General features: G+C 46.6%; 1 protein-coding gene across 1 annotated transcript in view; it reads right to left on the minus strand.

The window, feature by feature from the left end:
* Positions 1–10,232: 10,232 nt before the first annotated feature.
* Positions 10,233–22,930, minus strand: part of LOC139248173 (probable G-protein coupled receptor 139) — a 149,418-nt gene continuing 136,720 nt past the window's right edge. The window contains exon 3 of the mRNA XM_070871915.1: positions 10,233–11,143. Coding sequence (XP_070728016.1) covers positions 10,233–11,143 — 911 coding nt within the window. The remainder of the gene's footprint in view (positions 11,144–22,930) is intronic.

Genomic DNA, 22,930 nt, shown 5'->3' on the forward strand with positions numbered 1-22,930 from the left:
GGTCGGGGTGGTCTGAGGATATTTGGTGGGGTGGGGAGGGTCTGAAGATATTGGGTGGGGTGGGGAGGGTCTGAGGATATTGGGTGAGGTGGGTCTGAGGATATTGGGTGGGGCGGGGAGGGTCTGAGGATATTGGGTGGTGAGGGTCTGAGGATATTGGGTGGGGTGGGGAGCGTCTGAGGATATTGGTTGGGGTGGGGAGGGTCTGAGGATATTGGGTGGGGTGGGGAGGGTCTGAGGATATTGGGTGGGGAGAGTCTGAGGACATTGGGTGGGGTCGGGGTGGTCTGAGGATATTTAGTGGGATGGGGAGGGTCTGAAGATATTGGGTGGGGTGGGGAGGGTCTGAGGATATTGGGTGGGGTGGGGAGGGTCTGAGAATATTGAGTGTGGTGGAGAGGATCTGAGGATATTGGCTGGGGTGTGGGTGTGTGAGGATATTGGGTGGGTGGGGAGGGTCTGTGGATATTGCGTGGGGTGGGGCGGGTCTGAGGATATTGGGTGGGGTGGGGAGGGTCTGAGGATATTGGGTGGGGTGGGGGGGGTCTAAGGATATTGGGTGGGGTGGGGAGGGTCTGAAGATATTGGGTGGGTTGGGGTGGAGCTGAAGATATTGGGTGGCGTTGGGAAGGGTCTGAGGATATTGGGTGGGGTGGGGGGGGTCTGAGGATATTGGGTGGGGTGGGGAGGGTCTGAAGATATTGGGGGGGGAGGGACTGAGGATATTGGTTGGGGTAGGGAGGGTCTGAGGATATTGGGTGGTGAGGGAGAGGGTCTGAGGATATTGGGTGTGGAGGGTTTGAGGATATTGGGTGTAGTGGGAAGGGCCTGAGGATATTGGGTGGGGAGGGACTGAGGATATTGGGTGGGGTGGAGAGTGTGTGAGGATATTGGGTGGAGTGGGGAGGGTCTGTGGATATTGCGTTGGGGGGGGAGGGTCTGAGGATATTGGGTGGGGTGGGGAGGGTCTGAGGATATTGGGTGGGGTGGGGAGGGTCTGAAGATATTGGGTGGGGAGGGACTGAGGATATTGGTTGGGGTGGGGAGGGTCTGAGGATATTTGGTGGAGAGGGGAAGGGTCTGAGGATATTGGGTGGGGAGGGACTGAGGATATTGGGTGGGGTGGAGAATGTCTGAGGATATTGGGTGGAGTGTGGACGGTCTGAGGATATTGGGTGGAGTGGGGAGGGTCTGAGGATATTGGGTGGGGTGGGGAGTGTCTGAGAATATTAGGTGGGGTGGGGAGGGTCTGCAGATATTGGGTGAGGAGGGTCTTAGGATATTGGGTGGGGTGGGGAGAGTCTGAGGATATTGGGTGGGGTGGGGCGGGTCTGAAGATATTGGGTGGGGTTGGGAGGGCCTGAGGATATTGGGTGTGGTGGGGAGGGTCTGAGGATATTGGGTAGGGAGTGTCTGAGGATATTGGGTGGGGTGGGGATGGTCTGAGGATATTGGGTGGTGAGGGTCTGAGGATATTAGGTGGGGTGGGGAGCGTCTGAGGATATTGGGTGTGGTGGGGAGAGTCTGAGGATATTGGGTGGGGTGGGGAGGGTCTGAGAATATTGGGTGGGGAGGGTCTGAGGATATTGGGTGGGGTCGGGGTGGTCTGAGGATATTTGATGGGGTGGGGAGGTTCTGAAGATATTGGGTGGGGTGTGGAGGGTCTGACGATATTGGGTGGGGTGGGTCTGAGGATATTGGGTGGGGTGGGGAGGGTCTGAGGATATTGGGTGGTGAGGGTCTGAGGATATTTGGTGGGGTTTGGAGCGTCTGAGGATATTGGGTGGGGTGTGGAGTGTCTGAGGATATTGGGTGGGGTGGGGAGGGTCTGTGGATATTGGGTGGGGAGGGTCTGAGGATATTGGATGGGGTCGGGGTGGTCTGAGGATATTTAGTGTGGTGGAGAGGGTCTGAAGATATTGGGTGAGGTGGGGAGGGTCTGAGGATATTGGGTGGGGTGGGGAGGGTCTGAGAATATTCGGTGTGGTGGGGAGGATCTGAGGATATTGGGTGGGTTGGGGTGGAGCTGAAGATATTGGGTGGCGTTGGGAAGGGTCTGAGGATATTGGGTGGGGTGGGGGGAGTCTGAGGATATTGGGTGGGGTGGGGAGGGTCTGAAGATATTGGGGGGGGAGGGACTGAGGATATTGGTTGGGGTAGGGAGGGTCTGAGGATATTGGGTGGTGAGGGAGAGGGTCTGAGGATATTGGGTGGGGAGGGTTTAAGGATATTGGGTGTAGGGGGAAGGGCCTGAGGATATTGGGTGGGGAGGGACTGAGGATATTGGGTGGGGTGGAGAGTGTGTGAGGATATTGGGTGGAGTGGGGAGGGTCTGTGGATATTGCGTGGGGTGGGGAGGGTCTGAAGATATTGGATGGGGTGGGGAGGGTCTGAGGATATTGGGTGGGGTGGAAAGGGTCTGAAGATATTGGGTGGGGAGGGACTGAGGATATTGGTTGGGGTGGGGAGTGTCTGAGGATATTGGGTGGGGAGGGACTGAGGATATTGGGTGGGGTGGAGAATGTCTGAGGATATTGGGTGGAGTGTGGACGGTCTGAGGATATTGGGTGGAGTGGGGAGGGTCTGAGGATATTGGGTGGGGTGGGGAGTGTCTGAGAATATTAGGTGGGGTGGGGAGGGTCTGCAGATATTGGGTGAGGAGGGTCTTAGGATATTGGGTGGGGTGGGGAGAGTCTGAGGATATTGGGTGGGGTGGGGCGGGTCTGAAGATATTGGGTGGGGTTGGGAGGGCCTGAGGATATTGGGTGTGGTGGGGAGGGTCTGAGGATATTGGGTAGGGAGGGTCTGAGGATATTGGGTGGGGTGGGGATGGTCTGAGGATATTGGGTGGTGAGGGTCTGAGGATATTAGGTGGGGTGGGGAGCGTCTGAGGATATTGGGTGTGGTGGGGAGAGTCTGAGGATATTGGGTGGGGTGGGGAGGGTCTGAGAATATTGGGTGGGGAGGGTCTGAGGATATTGGGTGGGGTCGGGGTGGTCTGAGGTTATTTGATGGGGTGGGGAGGGTCTGAAGATATTGGGTGGGGTGGGGAGGGTCTGACGATATTGGGTGGGGTGGGTCTGAGGATATTGGGTGGGGTGGGGAGGGTCTGAGGATATTGGGTGGTGAGGGTCTGAGGATATTTGGTGGGGTTTGGAGCGTCTGAGGATATTGGGTGGGGTGTGGAGTGTCTGAGGATATTGGGTGGGGTGGGGAGGGTCTGTGGATATTGGGTGGGGAGGGTCTGAGGATATTGGATGGGGTCGGGGTGGTCTGAGGATATTTAGTGTGGTGGGGAGGGTCTGAAGATATTGGGTGAGGTGGGGAGGGTCTGAGGATATTGGGTGGGGTGGGGAGGGTCTGAGAATATTCGGTGTGGTGGGGAGGATCTGAGGATATTGGGTGGGTTGGGGTGGAGCTGAAGATATTGGGTGGCGTTGGGAAGGGTCTGAGGATATTGGGTGGGGTGGGGAGGGTCTGAGGATATTGGGTGGGGTGGAGAGGATCTGAGGATATTGGGTGGGGTGGGGTGGATCTGAGGATATTGGGTGGGGTGGGGAGGGTCTGAGGATATTTGGTGGGGTGGGGAGGGTCTGAGGATATTGGCTGGGGTGGGGAGGATCTGAGGATATTGGGTGGGGTGAGGAGGGTCTGAGGATATTGGGTGGGGTGTGGAGGGTCTGAGGAAATTGGGTGGGGTGTGGAGTGTCTGAGGATATTGGGTGGGGGGGGAGGAGCTGAGAATATTGGGTGCATTTTTAGATACAGATTGATACAAAGTGAGGCTGATGTTAAGAGAGCAGCGGAGCTTTTATTTGTAATTAATAATATCTTCACCAACTTTAATGAAAAGCAGCGGTACCCAGTGACATAACATGAGGAATAGGAGCAGGAGTGGGCTATTTGTCTCCTCGAGCCTGCTCCTCTATTTAACCTTTGGAATTACTGATCAAATTCCCACACCGCACAAAGCTGTGGGTGGCTGCCGTTATTAATAATTGTTGTTTTTATTGAATAAACAGATGCTCCCCATCCTATATTGAAGAGATATTTCTCTACAGGAGATTCACAATAGACATTTTAATACATGCAGACTCTGCAATTGGGAAAGTAAACTTTAATGTAGATGAATGCGAGGTGATACATTTTGTTGGGAATCCATGTGTATATCTATAGATATATCCGGTTTTTGATGATGTGTATGCAGACTTTCGAAGGGCGTTTGACAAACTACCACTTAACTGTTGTCGATAAAATTCTAACCCATGGGATTAAATGGTCAGGGCAGCATGGACATGACAATGGCTCAGAAACAGATAACAGAGAGCATTGATGACTGGTTGTTGTTCAGACTAGAGGGAGCTATACTGCTCCCTCCAATCTTTTTAGGAGGACTGCCCTTTTTGATATATATTCATGAACCCTAGATCTGGGTGTCTATGGTACCATTTATAGTTTGTAGATGATACAAGATGAAGAAGTGCAGTACACAATGAGGACAATAATAATAGCTTTCAGGAGGGTTATAGACTGACTGGTGAACATGAGAAAGTTCAGGCTGATCATTGGTAAAAAGGATAATGATTTAACATTCTCCAACTAATTCTGATTCCTGAATATCAAGTTATCTCCTCACTGAGTTAAATGCTATATAGAAACATAGAAAATAGGTGCAAGAGTAGGCTATTCGGCCCTTCGAGCCTGCACCACCATTCAATAAGATCACAGCTGATCATTCACCTCAGTACCCCTTTCCTGCTTTCTCTCCATACCCTTTGATCCCTTTAGCCTAAGGACCATATCGAACTCGCTCTTGAATGTATCCAATGAACTGGCATCAACAACTCTCGGCGGCAAGGAATTCCATCGGTTAACAACCCTCTGAATAAAGAAGTTTCTCCTCAGCTCAGTCCTAAATGGCCTCCCCCTTATTCTTAATCTATGTCCCCTGGTTCTGGACTTCCCCAACATCGGGGACATTCTTCCCGCATCTAACCTATCCAGTCTGGTCAGAATCTTATATGTTTCTGTAAGATCCCCTCTCATCCTTCTAAACTCCAGTGAATAAATGCCCAGTTGATCCAGTCTCTCCTCATACGTCAGTCCAGCCATCCCTGGAATCAGTCCGGTGAAGCTTCGCTGCACTCCCTCAATAGTAAGAACGTCCTTTCTCAGATTCGGAGACCAAAACTGAACACGATATTCCAGGTAAGGCCTCACTAAGGCCCTGTACAACTGCAGTAAGACCTCCCTCCGCCTATACTCAAATGCGCTCGCTATGAAGGCCAATATACCATTTGCCTTCTTCACCGCCTGCTGTACCTGCATGCCCACTTTCAGTGACTGATGAACCATGACACACAGGTCCACCTGCACCTCTGCTTTTCCTAATCTGCCGCCATTCAGATAATATTCTGCCTTCGTGTTTTTGCCCCCAAAATGGATAACCTCACAATTATCCACATTGTACTGCAACTACCATGCATTTGCCCACTCACCTAAACTGTCCAAGTCACCCTGCAGCCTATTAGCGTCCTCCTCACAGCTCACAAAACCACCCAGTTTAGTGTCATCCGCAAACTTGGAGATATTACACTCAATTCCTTCATCTAAATAGTTAATGTATAGTGTAAAGAGCTGGGGTCCCAGCACTGAGCCTTGCGGCACTGCAATAGTCACTGCCTGCCATTCTGAAAAGGACCCGTTTATCCCGACTCTCTGCTCCCTGTCTGCAAACCAGTTCTCTATCCACGTCAGTACATTACCCCCAATACTATGTGCTTTAATTTTGCACACCAATCTCTTGTGTGGGACCTTGTCAAAAGCCTTTTGAAAGTCCAAATATACCACATCTACTGGTTCTCTCTTGTCCACTCTACGAGTTATATTGTTTGGCAATCAGTAATTAGTGGGTGCCACAGGGATCAGTGCTGCGACCCCAACTATTTACAATCTATACTAACGAATTGGAAGAAGGAACTGAGTGTAACGTAGCCAGGTTCACTGACGATGCAAAGATGGGAGGAAAAGCAATGTGTGAGGAGGACACAAAAAATCTGCAAAAGTACAGAGACAGGCTAAGTGAGTGGGCAAAAAATTGGCAGATGGAGTATAATGTTGGAAAATGTGAGGTCATGCACTTTGGCAGAAAAAAAAAATCAAAATGCAAGTTATTATTTAATGGAGAAAGATTGCATAGTGCCGCAGTACAGCGGGAACTTGGGGTACTTGCAGTTGAAACACAAAAGGATAGTATGCAGGTAAAGATATTTATCATGAGGGCCAATGGTATCTTAGATTTTATTGAAAGGGGTTGGAGTATAAAAGCTGGGAAGTCTTGCTACAGTTGGACAACGTATTGGTGAGGCCACACCTAGAATACTGCGTGTAGTTTTGTTTTCTGTATTTACGAAAGACTATGCTTGCTTTGAAGGCAGTTCAGAGAAGGTTCACTCGGTTGATTCCGAGGATGGGATATTAGACTTATGAGGAAAGGTTGAGTAGGTTGGGCTTCTATTCATTGGAGTTCAGAATAATGAGAGCTGAACTTATCGAAACGTATAAGATTATGAGGGGGCTTGACAGGGTGGATGCAGAGAGGATGTTTCCACTGATAGGGGAGACTAGAACTATGGGGCATAATCTTAAAATAAGGGGCCGCCCATTTAAACAGATAAAGAGGAATTTCTTCTCTCAGAGCATTGTAAATCTATGGAATTTGCTGCCTCAGAGAGCTGTGGAATCTGGGACATTGAATACACTTAAGACAGAGGTAGACAGTTTCTTGAGCAATAAGGAGATAAGGAATTATGGGGAGTGGGCGGGGATGTGGAGCTGAGTCCAGGATCAGATCAGCCATTATCTTATTGCATGGCGGAGCAGGCTCGAGGGGCAGAATTGCCTACACCTGTTCCTATTTCTTAAGTACTCATATTCTTATGTTAATGAGAGATTGACCAGAATGGTTCCCGGAATATGGTCCTTCAGTTACATGGAGAGATGGGAGATGCTGGGGTTGTTCTCCTTTGAGCTGAGGTGGTTAAGGGAGATTGATCAGAATTGCTCCAGGGATGGGGGATTTCAGTTATGTGGAGAGATAGTCGAAGTTGGGTATGTTGTGCTTAGAGCAGAAAAGGCTAAGAAGAGATTCAATAGACGTCTTCAAAGTCCTAAATAGTTTCAATAAAGTAATAAAGGAGCAAATGTTTCCAATGACAGGTTGGTCGGTAACCAGAGGACACAGATTTAATGTGATTGACAAAATAACCAGAAGCGACTGAAGGAAGATTTTGTTTAAACAGCGAGATGTTGTGATCTGGAATGAACTGTCTGAAAGCGAGGTGGAAGCAGATTCAATCGTAACTTTCAAAAGGGAATTTGGGAAAAATACTTGAAGTAAAAAAGATACAGGGGATAGAGCAGAGGAGTGGGATTAATTGGAAAGCTTCACCAAAGAGACAGTGCCGGCACGATTTGTTGAATGGACTCTCTCTGCGCTGTACAATTCTATGGTTCTACAATCACCTGCACATTAGAAAATAAGAAACTGAATGGGCCAGAAGAGCAAAGTGAACTTGTGGTTCAGGTGAACAAATTATTCAAAGCTGTATCACAGGTCAGCAAAGCGATTCAAATGAAACAGTGAATTAGGGTTTATTTCTAAGCCAATTTAAATCAAAAGCAGCGAAATTGACAAAAGTGAGAAGTGGTGTTCCACAAGCATCGGTGCTGGGACCACTCCTGTTCAACATTTACATAACCAATTCGGACTCGGGAATAGGGAGTGAAATTTCAAACTTTGTGGATGCTTCCACAATGGGCTTGTGTCGTTAACACTGAGGATGTAAGCGGCAAAAACATTGAATACAATAATAAACTTGCAAACTGGGCGTGTAATTGGCAAAGGAACATCTGTTGTGTATCTATAAAGCATGCACTCCCATGTTCCGCCACCAGTGAGCGCATCCCCTGAAGTCCCAAGGGATCCCAGTATCAGTTGGGAGCACTGTATATAAGCCGGCCCCTAAGGCCTGTTCCTCACTCTGGAGTGTCTTGTTAAAGACTGAGGTCACTGTTACTTTAACCTCCCTGTGTGCCGTATCATCTGTGTTCGGAACACAATACTGCAATATAGAGGAATGTGATTTGGTGCCTTTTAATAGGAAGAATATGAAGGTGATATTCTGCTTGGAAAATAATGACCTAAACGGGAACGAGGAACAGAGGGATGGGACGGGTCAGTTACATAATTCACTAAATGTAACGATGCAGGTTCATCAATCCATAAAAAAACAAAGAACAAGCTTGGGTTCATGTCTGGAGGGATAGAATTGTAAAACATTGAAGTTATGTAAACTTGTTTGGATTCTTGATATTTTAAAATGACATCGAGGCACTGGAGAAGTGCAAAGTGTATTTCCTGCAATTATACCAGAACTGAGAGGGTGTATTATCAGGAAATGCTCAACAGGCCATGGCTCTTTTCTTTAGCAAAGAGAAGACAGAGGGATGGTCAGATTGTATCTTTCAGGATATAAAAGGCTTTGATAGGGTAGAGGGAGAAAAGATGTTTCCACTTGTCGGAGAGACCAAAACTCAGGGGCATAGATTTAAGACAGTCATTAATAAATCCAACAGGGAATAGAGGACATCTTAACACCAAGGCACAAAAGGAGGTTTTAGCAAATAATCTTGATCAAATATTTATTCTTAAGGAGAATCTTAAAGGAGGAGGAGAGTTAGAGAGGAATAGAGGATTAGGAAGGGAATCCCAGAGCTTGGGACCCAGGCAGCTGAAGGAGGAGGGGAGTTAGAGGTGGAGAGGTTTAGGGAGGGAATCCCAGAGCTTGGGACCCAGGTAGCTGAAATCATGGCTGATATTGGTGGAGCAGTTTAAAGCGGGGATGTGCAATCTGCCAGATTTGGAGCAGCATAGAGATCTCAGGAGGTCTATGTGCTTGTGCAGGTTACAGAGCCCGTGAAGTGATTTGAAAACAAGAATGATCATTTTAAAATAGAGGCGCTGTTGGACAGGGAGCCAATGTAGGTCAGCGAGCACAGGTGAGATGGGGTATTGCGATAAGGTGCAAGTTAGGACACAGGCAGCAGAGTTTTGGATGAACTCAAGTATATGGATCGCGTGAGATTGAAAGCACCCCAGGAGAGCATTGGAGGAGTCATATCTCGAGCTAGTAATGGCACGGATGAAAGTTTGAACAGCAAATGAACTGAGTCAGGCAATGTGACAGAGGTACAAAGATGCCGTCCTGTGATGGAGTGGATATGGGGTCGGAAGTCCATCTCCCGCTCAAATAAGACACCAAGGTTGCTAACGGCTGGGTTCAGCCTTAGACTGGTGACAGGGAGAGGGATGGAGTCGGTGGCTAGAGCAATGGAGATGGTGATGGGGGTCACTAGTACGGTCTCAAAAAGTTTTGGTTGAACGGCACCAGAACTGAAAGATAACAGTTATCAGGAACGATTGAACAGGTTGTGCATGGTTCCTCTAGAAGACAGAGAACATAGTGGAGTCCTGATAGAAGTCTTGTAAATTATGATTGTTTTGACCGGGTCGATGGGGAGAGAAAAGTTTATATTCGTGGGAGCATCCAGATCTGTGGAGCCATAAATGCAAGATAATCACTAATAACACCAATAGCGAAATAAGAACAATGTATTTACTCAGAGAGTGGTTAGAATGTGGAATTCCCTGCGACAGGAAATGTTTGAGGTGCATAGTTCAGATGATGTTTAAGGGAAACTAGACGAGTAAATGAAAGAAAATGAAATAAAATATATGCTGAGAGGCTGAGACGAAGTATTTGCAATGGGATGAGTCTGGTATGGAGCATAAACACCAGCACAGATTAGTAGGGCCGAAGTGTATTTTTCTGTGCTGTATGTTCTATGTAATGTATCCTCTGAACTACAGCTCCACTCTTCCGACCTTTCTATTGACGAGCCTCTCACTCTGGAAGCTGCAATGAATTCCTTCACTAAATAACGGTTGTGACCCTTTACAGAAGAGCTCGGACAGAATGCAACAAGCTCGTGGTCCTGTCCAGAAAGACAACGTGGGCGATGTCAATCAGAAATAGTGCCGTGTCCTAAACACGTCGCTGGGTGTATTATCAGATCACCAGCCATTCCTGGTGTAATTCAGGGGATGGAAGTCTCGGGCAAAATATTATATTCCTGGACTGGAAACACTGGGACCCGCCTCTGGGCTGTGTTCAGTTGTTCTGTTTATTAATTAATTGTATAATTGAGGTAAGCGGATATTTCACCGCACTCTTCAACTGCTCTCTGAACTTGGACTGGGTCACCCCGTAAATAAATGTGTTTGTACAGCAACTTAAATTCTGCAGTATAAAACCCACTTCTGCAAAGGTATATAAAGAAAGACTGTAAAAATCGGGATTTATTCCTGCAATGCTATAATATAGGAAATCTATAACAATTACCAGCCACAGCAGTATGAAGCTGCCGGATATGGTGAAGAGTAAAATTACAGACTTCCTCCTGCTCTCCATCTCTGGGTCACTGCCATTCCCCCCCTTGCTCTCACCCCTCAGTCCCTTCCGGACTCGACTGGCCACTAAAATGTGCCTGACTGTCAGAGCGTTGAGCAACAAAATTAGAGCGAATGGGAGCAGTGGGGTTACAACGCTATCAAACCTGTCAAATCCCACCCATCCGGGCTCAGTAAAATAGGCTATTATTGTGACACAGCTCCACGGAACATTGTCGATTATATATAAAGGTTCACGTGTAAAGTAGAAGGGAATGTTTTTTGAAGAGAGCAGAATGCAGCTTGTTGCCAGAACCACAGCCGCAGTTCTCCCGGTGCAATATTTGGTTTTCAGCTTCTGCAAACAAATGGCCACAAATCGGTCAAAGGTGAAAGTGACGGTGAACCAGACAGAACAGTCTGTGGCTACACGGACCAGGAGATATCTAACAGTACACAAAGGGGTGATATCCAGGAAAGATCCCGGGAAATAATACCAACTGATCTGCCACAGTATGACTCCAGTGATGACCACCAGTAGATCGGCCGCTGCCATGGCCACCAGGTAGCGAGTGGTGCAGGTGGACAGCCCGCACTTTCCCCGGGACAGGATCACAATCGCCACTAAATTCACTGTAATAAACAGAAGGGAAAAGAGAGGGTCAATTATTGGTCACATATTCGCGATGACTGAGCCCAGACAGTAAGACCTGTCATTTAGCACAAAAACAGCCGGGTGGACATCGGGTCAGGGATTAACATGTAAAGTATATCATCCCAACGCAACCTACCTCCAACCCACTGCTTCCCAGTTTAGCAGAGACGGGGCAGTGGGAGGGAAGCCGAGCCATCCCAGCGGGCGGGTGGGAAATATTAATAGAAACATAGAAACATAGAAAATAGGTGCAGGAGTAGGCCATTCGGCCCTTCGAGCCTGCACCACCATTCAATAAGATCATGGCTCATCATTCCCTCAGTTCCCCATTCCTGCTTTCTCTCCATACCCCTTGATCCCTTTAGCCGTAAGGGCCACATCTAACTCCCTGTTAAATATATCCAATGAACTGGCATCAGCAACTCTCTGCGGCAGGGAATTCCAGGTTAACAATTCTCTGAGTGAATTAGTTTCTCCTCATCTTGGTCCTAAATGGCTTACTCCTGATCCTTAGACTCTGTCCCCTGGTTCTGGACTTCCCCAACATCGGGAACATTCTGAAACTATGTACCCCAGTTCAATATTCCCCCACGAGGGGCAACACCCTCTCTGCATCTACCCTGTCGAGCCCCCTCAGAATCTTATACCTTTCAATAAGATCACCGCTGATTCCTCTAAACTCCAACATTATAGACCCAGCCTGCTCAACATTTTCTCATAAGACAAGACCTTCATCTCAGGAAACAGCCTGGTGAACCTTCTCGGAACAGGGCATGGTCACTGCAGGAAGATAATCAACCAGAGAGTGTCGGGGGCCGTGGAACCATCCCACTACTGTAGCCCCTCATCCCAAGTTATTTACTCAACTGGTCACTGCCTCCATGACTCTGCCTCGTCCCTCCTCTCCTACCCACTCCACACTAGGTTACAGGCCCACAGGATCAGGACCACAGTGGGCGGGTATCTTCAGCTCAGAAAAAGGAAGACATATTGTAAGCATTGGTGTGCAAGGTGGCATGATCGGAACAGATGCAACGCAGGCAGCGACACGCGGAGAATGTAATAGAGTCCTTCCAGCAAGCTGGGTGAGAGGTCATATAATCAAGGAAGCTGGAGGAGTCGGCCGGATTATGGTAGATATTTGTCGAGAGACTGTCCTCCGAAATGGTTTTCGAGATGTCGAGGAAGGGAAGGGAAGACGGAGCATGTGAAGGAGAGGGATGTAAATTAGAAGCAAGGTTGACAATATAATTAGAATTATAATAATAATAATAATTATTATTAATAACATTAATAATAACAAATATTATTAATAATAATGACAATAACTTTTATTTATATCGCGCCTTTAATGTAATTAAACATCCCAAAGCGCTTCAAAGCAGGGTGTTGTAGAGAGTAGAAAGATATATATAGACTTAGGCATTAGGCACCTGCTGGATATTTAAAACTCACATAAGCTTAAATGGACACACACATAAAATGGCTGCCCAGGCATGATGGGAAACCAGGTAGTCAAACTGTGAACTGTTGAACGTTCACTGACCGAGCAATAACCCTGTGAGGCCCACTGTAGGAATGCCTGGGAAGACAGAGATAAGAAGGAAACCATCTCCTGTGAACAAGGCCATAAACCAATTAATTCCCCAGGAAGAAAGATAAGAGGGAAGCCATTTGCTGTAAACAAGGCTACAAACCAATTATTTCTCCCAGATGAAAGAACTAGGGAGAGAACATATAAAGTCATCGATCAGCCCAAGTTGACAATGGTTCCCTGGATACTAGGAGAATTCTATTGGGTTAAAAGAACCTATATGTAATCTATAATCGTTGTGATTGGCTTGTGTCCAGCCGTGATGGGCTGTGTAACTGTAGTAAACTGTTTTGTAACTGTTGTGAAACATATAAAGGTACATGTAACTCTTTGTTCTGTGAAGAGAAACCTGGATACGGTCCTGAGTTTTTCCTTCCCGCTGAGCGTTATTAAATGCCGCCAGGCATTGGAACCGACTCTGAGTGTTGAGTGATTCTTCTAAGAAAACACTAACGCTAACAATGGCGTAGTCGGCAGGATTTCCCGGAGTCGCTGGACGCCCTTGGAAAAAACCCGGGTGAGTATAAAAAACAATTTTTAAGTATAAAGGGTGCGGAAGGTGGAAGCTGGTTGATCGACATGAGGAGACGGTCTAATATCTCAAACGCCTAGCCTGAGCCTGAATTAAGAGGACTTTTGTCCCACGTGACGGCCAGGAACCAAGTAGGCGTAGGGAACACACTTAGACCGTGGGATCGTGATACCGAGAGACATCTTCCGGACCCAGTAGTGTAATTTGAAATACCCCGGGATAGAACCAAGCGGTGTACAGCGGCTAACGGAATCCAAACCTGTGAACAGGGTCGGACCAACGGGCTGAGCGGTGGTAGGTAGTCGTTAAGGATACGTAGAGCACTGCGGGAATTGCTTAAACGCGTTTTTAAGAATTGTATAAGTTTGTGTAACAGCAGAACTTGTGACATGACAGTAGCCAAGAGACAGTTTACTACAAGTCGCGCTAGAAAGAAAGCGGACCTCTGAGAGTAGATTCCTAACGGTACTAGTCCTACCCAGGAATGGCATTGAAAACAAGTAAACTCGAGTGGGGACCAGAAGGGTCGCTTACCCGCCACCTGGCGGAAAAACAAAAGAAGCTAATTGAAAAAATGATTAAAGCAGGGTGGAATCCTCAGGAATTAGTTATGTGAGGAATTATTTAGATAAAACTACGAATTCCCTGAAAGGTCATGGATCCAAAAATAGAGCCGGCCAAAACAAGAAGAGAGACTGTTGTAAATGTCTGATCGTTGAGTGAGAAGTGTCTGTGTGATTTTTGACTGCAGAATGAATTTTTTTATGTTTTCATGTTCCGAAAGCCTGGTTGGAAGAGGAATGCAAGTGTCTGTTTATTTTAGAAACAGAGTGAAAGTCTTTTTTTAAACCCTTTGTAATGTTGTCCAGTATGTGGGAAGTTTTAAGACATTTAAGTTAGAAATGCAGGTGTGGATTTATTCGGATGATAAGTTACGGAGCTAGGAAAATAAACAAATAAAGAATAGGTTTGTTGAGCAAAATATTTATTTGACATGCTCACTTACTTGCCGAAAGAAAACATGCAATGATTGATTGGGTTGAAAGACATAAATTTAGTCTCGGAATGAGATAAAGAATGCTTTAAAAAAAAAAGAGCTTCTAAAAAAAAAGTTTTAAATAAAGATTGAAATTACAAAGTTTGAATTGGGATTTTGAGATATTCAGAGAAGGCACAGGAAATACTGAGGTGGATTTAAAAAAAAAAAAAGAAAAAGATTAAATTAAATCTGATCAGGTCAAACTCCTGGGCAAGTGGCGAGCTATCTGCGAAGGTGTAAAAGGAACTTTTGGAAAATGTTAAAAAAAAACAGCAAGCTTTAGTAACGACTTTGAAACTGGAGCATTTTGAGATAACGAAAAAGCACTCAAACTCTCAAAGATGGACTTCATTCCAGTTATGGAGAAAAAGAAAAAGATAAAGACGCCACTTTGAAAGTAAACAAATGATTTTAAATTAACAACTTTATGGAGTTACGAACCCTCCGTGTAAAATACAAAACCTAATTTGAAGAAAGGAAAAAAAGATGTAACGGACTAAATGGAAAAAGACATAACTTACTAAATACTAGTTGATGTTTGCTGTGAAAAAGATATTGGTTTAATTAGAAGAGAAAAAAAAATTGGAATAAGTAAAACACACTCTACATGGATTCGAATTTTCAAAAGTTTCAATGCAGTTTGAAAAGATTTCCAAAATGGACAGTGTTTATCAAAAATGTCCCGAACAGTCTAAACAAGCAGGAGGGTTTTGAAGATAACGAGGAGAAAGAGAGAAATAAAAAAAACAGAATTGAATTTCAGTAAACAAAATTGCTATTGTATGTGTGGTCTTGTTTTAAAACAATTAAAAAAAAAATTCTTTGGCAAGTACTTGAATTAGAAGTTAAGAAAACATTGGAGTTTACTCTAATGATTTATGCTGTTTTTAACGGATTCCTAATTTCGAAGCCAGTTTTGAAGGCACAAAGACTTTTTTTTTCAGATGATTACGTGAAGTCACGTAATGACATCAGGTCTTCTTACAAACCTGGAAAGGAGTTAACTCTTTCCAGTGACAGCCGTTTTATACTGAACATTATTAATTTGGATTTCTTAATAGAAAAAAAAAGACTCACCTAACAGAGGAAACAAAAATAAAAACAGAACTAGCTTATGTAATATTACTTGCCTGATACAATAAAGAAATAGATATTCAATAAAACAAATTGAAGAGTTAAAAGCTAAGATAAACAGGCTGGAAGAGATAACGGGACTAGACGGATAGTGCAGTGCGCAGCCATAGCACCATCACCTCTGGCAATAGAGCCAATGTACCCCACGGTGGGTAGGTGTAGTCCACAAACCCAACCTAACGGTAAAGCAGACAGCGATGTTTGGAGGAATAGCTTTGGCCTTGGTCATAGGAGTTTGGGTAATATTTAAGTGGGTAAAGACACGGGCGCACGCCCTACAGATTCAGCTCGAAATGGTTCGATTATAACCTTGTGCTTCTGATTTTGCAGGGTGACAGGGACACTCGTAGAGCAAAAAAACTTAACCCCTGGTGACGACCAGGCTGTCTGTTTAAAATTACAGATAATACTTACCGGAATGGGAATACGAACGGCGCTACTCGTAATATGGATAACCCTGCGACATACACGAACCCTGGGCAACACCGACGGACAGCAGAGCACGCTGGAAATAAACAACTATATGAACTATGGAGTCTTGTTTAATTTAACGGACGGAATGTGCATCCCAGCAGCCAAGGACTGGAGCAAGGACAGGACTTATTTTAATGCATGGTTACAAGTGAATCCTAATAAGAATCCTAATAAGAATAAGAGTATGTGTACAGTGCTCCACGGGTATAAGGAGCAGATGCATTAAACGGAGGGATGTCAAAGGGCCTGATGAATGTACTTTCGGCATAATTTGCGCGCCTCCGGGACAATCCCAGCAATCAGTCATCCGCAAGAAGGGAATGGGGCTGTGTGGGTATTACGAGGAGGCGGGGGCGGCTGCAATATAATTGTATATATGTTTCTCACCCCCTCCGACACCGCGCCCCATAAGAATCACTACATTGCCCGAAGAACTGCCTTGTCCCATAACTACTAAGGGACCAGAAAATGGGATTGCAATGTACAACGAAGGGGAATTATTGTATGATAATGTTAAACATGAAATTGTGCCTGTTCTGATCAATATTTCAGGCATCCAGATGCCGGAATATTGTACCGAACAGTCAAGGAAGATGTACAATGTATTAAGTAAAGTCGTAATGCAGCAGGCTGCCGATGCCATGGGTGCCAGTAAATTCCGGGGACAGGGGTTAGCACCCAGGGTGAAGAGGGAAATAGTAAATGATGTTGCTACCGTTTTCAATACAGGAACCTCCGTAGTGAACTCGATAGACATACAAGGGCTAAATGAGAGGGTAGAACAGCTTAAAGGGGTGATGAAGGGGTTATTGGAGAGGGTGGAGCAAAATCAGGAAGACCAGGCCAACCTAGGAAAGGAGGGTGCCGAAATCCAGTTGGATGGCATCTCAGTCCTGGAAGCTCACGCTAAAACCATCAACCACCTCATTGATAGAGAACAAGAAGATACAATAAAGCAAAGACAGGGGCAACTCTGTCATGCTTATGGTCTGTGGATGGTGGGACAGATCCGCCACAACCTCGACCAGATCCAACGCGGGGAAGTACCCGATTGGATAGACAGTTCACATTTGGCTCAGTTGGCGAACCAAAGGGGGACACTGGATAATTGTACTCTGAAGGGACTGACCCGAGTATACCCCGCAATTCCAGATTGCCAGATGGGTAGGACTACCGGGATAGGGATAGTCCTGTTGATCCCCATAGCAACGCCGGACTCAGGGCCGTTCCCCTTATCCCAACTAGAGAATATCGGAGTAATACGGGAAAATGTCTCCATACGCTACTACCTAACCACCACCTCTGCCGTTCGTCGAAACAACATACTTACTGGGATTTCCCTAGCAGATTGCAAGCAAAGGGGGGAAATCACAGTATGCCCTCACCCGGTGGGCCGAGGGGAACTAGACGAGTGCGGGTTTAACCGAACCAACGGGTGTGTACTAGAAATAGTGCCCGCACACATGCACTTCGCGAGGGCAGGCTACGGAGGGAGGGGAAGATACTGCGTCTCTACTACTGAGCGTTCATACCAGTATAATGACCTGCAGTGCCCTATACCGCAGCCAAACTTTTGCTTTACACCACTACGACCTGTCGCGATCGGGCAAGCGCATATCACCCAGGTTAGGCGCCGGAAGTCCGAAGTTATCGAGGTAACCGATCAGCTCCATGATCATTTACAGGATTATGACGAGCCAGAGCAGGTCCCTATCCCACATCTAACCGAGGTATTACGGGAGTTAAGGCTCAGAGTGGGGCAATCCGTAAAAATCTATCACCAGCTACAAACTAAAATCAAAGAACTGGAAGAAGATACCGAGGTAGACTTACAAAGTCAGAGTTGGTGGAGAAAGGTCTGGGACTGGGGAATAAATGTGAACATCCACCCATGGATCCGAATTATTTCACACACACTGGTCGGAATACAATTAATCTTAGCAATAACATGGGGCGTGATGGCCTGCCAGGTATGCAGGCGCCACAAATGGCGGAAACGGACTAATCACCGTTCCCTGGATATTAAACAAGCCTGTTTGATAAGGGGACGGGAGGAGCTAGCCTTTGTTAATTTGATTTAAGCAACCGGAACTCCTGAAACCGCGTGACTGGCCAGCACGTTGAGGCAAGGAATACCGGGCCGTGCACAAATATCAGATAAAGGCAGTATTTCGGTTAAAAGGGGACTAGGACTAGTCCCTTTACCGAAAGGGGGAATTGTTGTAGAGAGTAGAAATATATATATAGACTTAGGCATTAGGCACCTGCTGGATATTTAAAACTCACATAAGCTTAAATGGACACACACAAAATGGCTGCCCAGGCATGATGGGAAACCAGGTAGTCAAACTGTGAACTGTTGAACGTTCACTGACCGAGCAATAACCCTGTGAGGCCCACTGTAGGAATGCCTGGGAAGACAGAGATAAGAAGGAAACCATCTCCTGTGAACAAGGCCATAAACCAATTAATTCCCCAGGAAGAAAGATAAGAGGGAAGCCATTTGCTGTAAACAAGGCTACAAACCAATTATTTCTCCCAGATGAAAGAACTAGGGAGAGAACATATAAAGTCATCGATCAGCCCAAGTTGACAATGGTTCCCTGGATACTAGGAGAATTCTATTGGGTTAAAAGAACCTATATGTAATCTATAATCGTTGTGATTGGCTTGTGTCCAGCCGTGATGGGCTGTGTAACTGTAGTAAACTGTTTTGTAACTGTTGTGAAACATATAAAGGTACATGTAACTCTTTGTTCTGTGAAGAGAAACCTGGATACGGTCCTGAGTTTTTCCTTCCCGCTGAGCGTTATTAAATGCCGCCAGGCATTGGAACCGACTCTGAGTGTTGAGTGATTCTTCTAAGAAAACACTAACGCTAACAAGGGTTAACAGGACAACACAGATACATATCATACCGAGGTAAAAAAGAAGAAATTAAGGCATATGTACAAAAGCTTGGTAAAATAGTTGATTTTCAGGATATCTTTAAAATGGAAAGATGGTTAGAGAAGCAAAGAGGTTTAGGGAGGGACTTTCAGAGTTTAGGGCCCAAACACCTGAAGATAAGGCCACCGATGATTGAGCAGTATAATGAGGGATGTTCGAGAGGGCAGAATTTGAAGAGAGGAGATATCTTGAGTGGTTATGAGGCAGAATAAGATTACAGAGGTAGGGAGGTGCAAGGCCACGGAGAGATTTGTAAACAAGGATGAGAATTTTCAAAATCGAAGCGTTCTTTAACCAGGAGCCAATGTAGGTCAGAAAGCATAGGTCTGAGGTGATGGGTGATCATGACTTTGTGCGAGTTATGACATTTTCCAGTTCATGGCTAGAAAACGAAGTTGCGCGAACATAGTCATCAATGTACCTGAACAATATGTGAAGGAGGGGACCGGAGTAGAATTGGAACAACGAAGGTTCCCTGTATGCCAAGAAAAGGCAGCATAGCTCGGGACCATCCGAGCTCCCATACCAGCACCAATGGAGCGTGGGGACAGAACATTGTTCAGACCAGAGGTCCAGCACTTGTACTTTCAGCAGGGGCAGTGCACTGGGATCAGGATCAGGATCAGCAACCTGCAAGGGTTTTCATTCCCAGCCCAAAGCCGGTGAGGGCGAAAGGACTTCCAGTGTGAATGGTGAGTGAATTAAATTGTAAATGGGGCACTCAGAATGTATCAGCGGCGATAGATGGAGGGAAACTCGCCATCCGCTGCGAGTTTCAGGGGAGCTCAGGTTTACTGGGCTATACACTGTACAATGTGGACCATTTTCCATACCTTGGGAGCCTACAGTCAACAAGGGCAGACTTTGATGGCAAAGTCTAACACTGCCTTCAGTGTGTCAGTGCAGACTTCGGACGCCTGAGGGAAGGTGTTTGAAGAACAGGACACCATACACCGGGCCAAGCACATGGTCTACAGGGCAGTAGTGATACCTGCCCTCTTATATGGATCAGAGACATGGATTATTTACACCAGGCACCTCAAAGCACTGGAGAAGTAGCAACGCTGCCTCTGCAATTTCTTGCAAATTAGTTGGCCGGAGTGTTCTCGGTCAGGCCGACATCCCCATCATCGAAGCATTGACCACAGTCGATCAGCTCTGTTGTTCGGCCACATCATCGGCATGCCTGACATGAGATTCAAAAAGCAAACGCTTTGCTCGGTGATTCGTTATTGCAAGTGAGCCACAGGTGGGCAGAGGACACGCATTATGACACACACAAAACCTGCTTGAAGAATTGAAACGTCCCCACGTACACCTAGCAATCCCCTGGCCCAAGCCAGCCCAAAGTGGAGGAAAGACATCCGCATGGTGCAGAGCACCTCGAGTCTTATAGCCCAGAGCAATCTGAAGCCAAGCGTAGATAGTGGAAGGAGTGCGCTGCAATCTAGGCACCCCACACTCCCGTTCGTTCAACCAGCGACTGCCCGACCTGTGACAGAGAATGTAGGTCATGCACTCTACTCTTCAGCATTCTGGGAAATGATTGTAGTGTGGAATCGAGTCATGCTCGGGTCCGAGGGTATGCCTCAGAAGCGGAAGCGGAAGAAATAGTGACCCACACTGAGTACATCCTGCAGAGACAGACACTCCCAGCAACAAATGTGCCCTGGGGAACGGTTTCCACACCGGTTAGTGACCCACACTCAGTATATCCTACAGTGACACACACTCCCAGTAACACATGGTCACTGGGTCACGGTGTACCATATACTGAGTGTGGGTCACCAACCGGTGTGGAACATCGTACCCCAGTGACCATGTTTTACTGGGAGTGTGTTTCACTGTCGGATATACTGAGTGTGGTCACTAACCGGTTTGGAACACCGTACCCCAGTGAACATGAATTACCGGGAGTGTCCGTCACTATATGATGTATTCAGTGTGGGTCACTAACCGGTGTCGAACACTATACCCGAGTGAGCATGTATTACTGGGACTGTGTGTCCCTGGATGATATACTGAGGGTGGGTCACTAACCAGTGTGGAACACCATACCCCAGTGACCATGTATTGCTGGGAATGCGTGTCACTGTAGGATATACTGAGTGTGGATCACTAACCGATGTGGAACACCGTACCTCAGTGACCATGTATTACTGAGAGTGTATTTTCCTGTAGGATATACTGAGTGTGGGTCACTTACCGGCCTGAAACACCGTATCCCAGTCACCATGTATTACTGGGAGTGTCTGTCACAGTATGATTTTCTGAGTGGGTGCCACTAACCAGTGTGGAAACCGTACCCCAGTGACCATGTATTACTTGGAGAGTGTGTCACTGTTGGATATACTGAGTGCGGGTCACTACCAGGTGTGGAACTCCATACCCCAGTGACCAGGTATTGCTGGGTGTGTGTGTCACTGTATGATATGCTCAGTGTGGTCACTAACTAGTATGGAACACCTTACCCAGGTGACCATGTGTTCCTTGGAATGTCTCTCACTGTAGGATATACTCACTGTGGGTCACTAAACGGTGCGGAACACAGTACCCAAGTGACCATGTATTACTGGGAGTGTGTGTCACTCTAAGATATACTGAGTGTGGGTCACTAACCGATGTGGAACACCATACCCCAGTGACATGTATTATTTGGAGTGTGTGTCACTGTAGGATATACTGAGTGTGGGTCACTAACCCGTGTTGAAGAAAGTGCCCCAGTGACCATGTATTACTGGGAGTGTGTGTCACTGTCGGATGTGCGCAGTGTGGATCACTGACTGTTGTGGAGCACCGTACCCCAGTGACCATATATTACTGGGAATGTATCTCACTGTAGGATATACTCACTGTAGGTCATTAAACTTTGTGGAACACTGTACCCCAGTGCCCATGTATTACTGGAAGTGGGTTTCAATTTAGGATGTACTCAGTGTGGGGCACTAACCGGTGTGGACCACTGTACCGCAGTGACCATGTATTACTGGGAGTGTCTCTTACTGTGCGATGTACTGAGTGTGGGTCACTAACCGGTGTGGTACACCGTGCCCCAGTGATCATGTATTGCTGGGAATGTCTGTCACTGTAGGTTGTACTCAGTGTGGGTCACTAACCGATGTGGAACACCGTGCCCCAGTGAACATGTATTACTGTGAGTGTCTGTCACTGTCGGATGTACTCAGTGTGGGGCACTAACCGGTGTGGAACACCATACCACAGTGAGCAAGTATTACTGGGAGTGTGTGTAACTGCAGGATGTATTCTGTGCGGGTCACTAATCGGTGTGCAACACTGTATCCCAGTGAGCATGTATTACTGGGAGTGTGTGTCACTGTCGGATATACTCATGGTGGGTCACTAATTGGTGTCGAATACCGTTCCCCCGTGACCATGTATTTCTGGGAGTGTCTGGCACTGTATGATATACTCTTTGGGGTTAACTAACCGGTGTGGAACACCGTACCCCAGTGACCAGGTATTACTGGGAATGTCTGCCACTGTAGAATATACTGAGTGTAGTTCACTAACTGTTGTGGAACCCCGTACCCGAGTGACGATGTATTACTGGGAGTGCCTGTCACTGTAGGATGTACTGAGTGTGGGCCACTAACTCGTGTGGAACACCGTACCCCAGTGACCATGTATTACTGGGAGTGTTTCTCACTGTAGGATATACTGAATGTGGGTCACTAACTGGTGTAGGAACATCGTACTCCAGTGACCATGTACTACTGGGAGTGTATGTCACTGTCGGATATACTCAGTGTGGGTCACTACATGGGACACACAGTCGCAGTAATACATGGGCACTCGGGTATAGTGTTCCACACCGGTTAGTGACCCACACTGAATACATCATACAGTGACGAACAATCCCAGTAATTCATGTTCACTGGGGTACGGTGTTCCACACCGGTTGGTGACCCACACTCAGTTTATGGTACAGTGACAGACACTCCCAGTAATACATGGTCACTGGGGTGCAGTGTTCCACACCGGTTAGTGACCCACACTCAGTATGTCCTACAGTGACACACACT

The sequence above is a fragment of the Pristiophorus japonicus genome, unplaced genomic scaffold (assembly GCF_044704955.1).
Source record: "Pristiophorus japonicus isolate sPriJap1 unplaced genomic scaffold, sPriJap1.hap1 HAP1_SCAFFOLD_29, whole genome shotgun sequence".
NCBI lineage: Eukaryota > Metazoa > Chordata > Chondrichthyes > Pristiophoridae > Pristiophorus > Pristiophorus japonicus.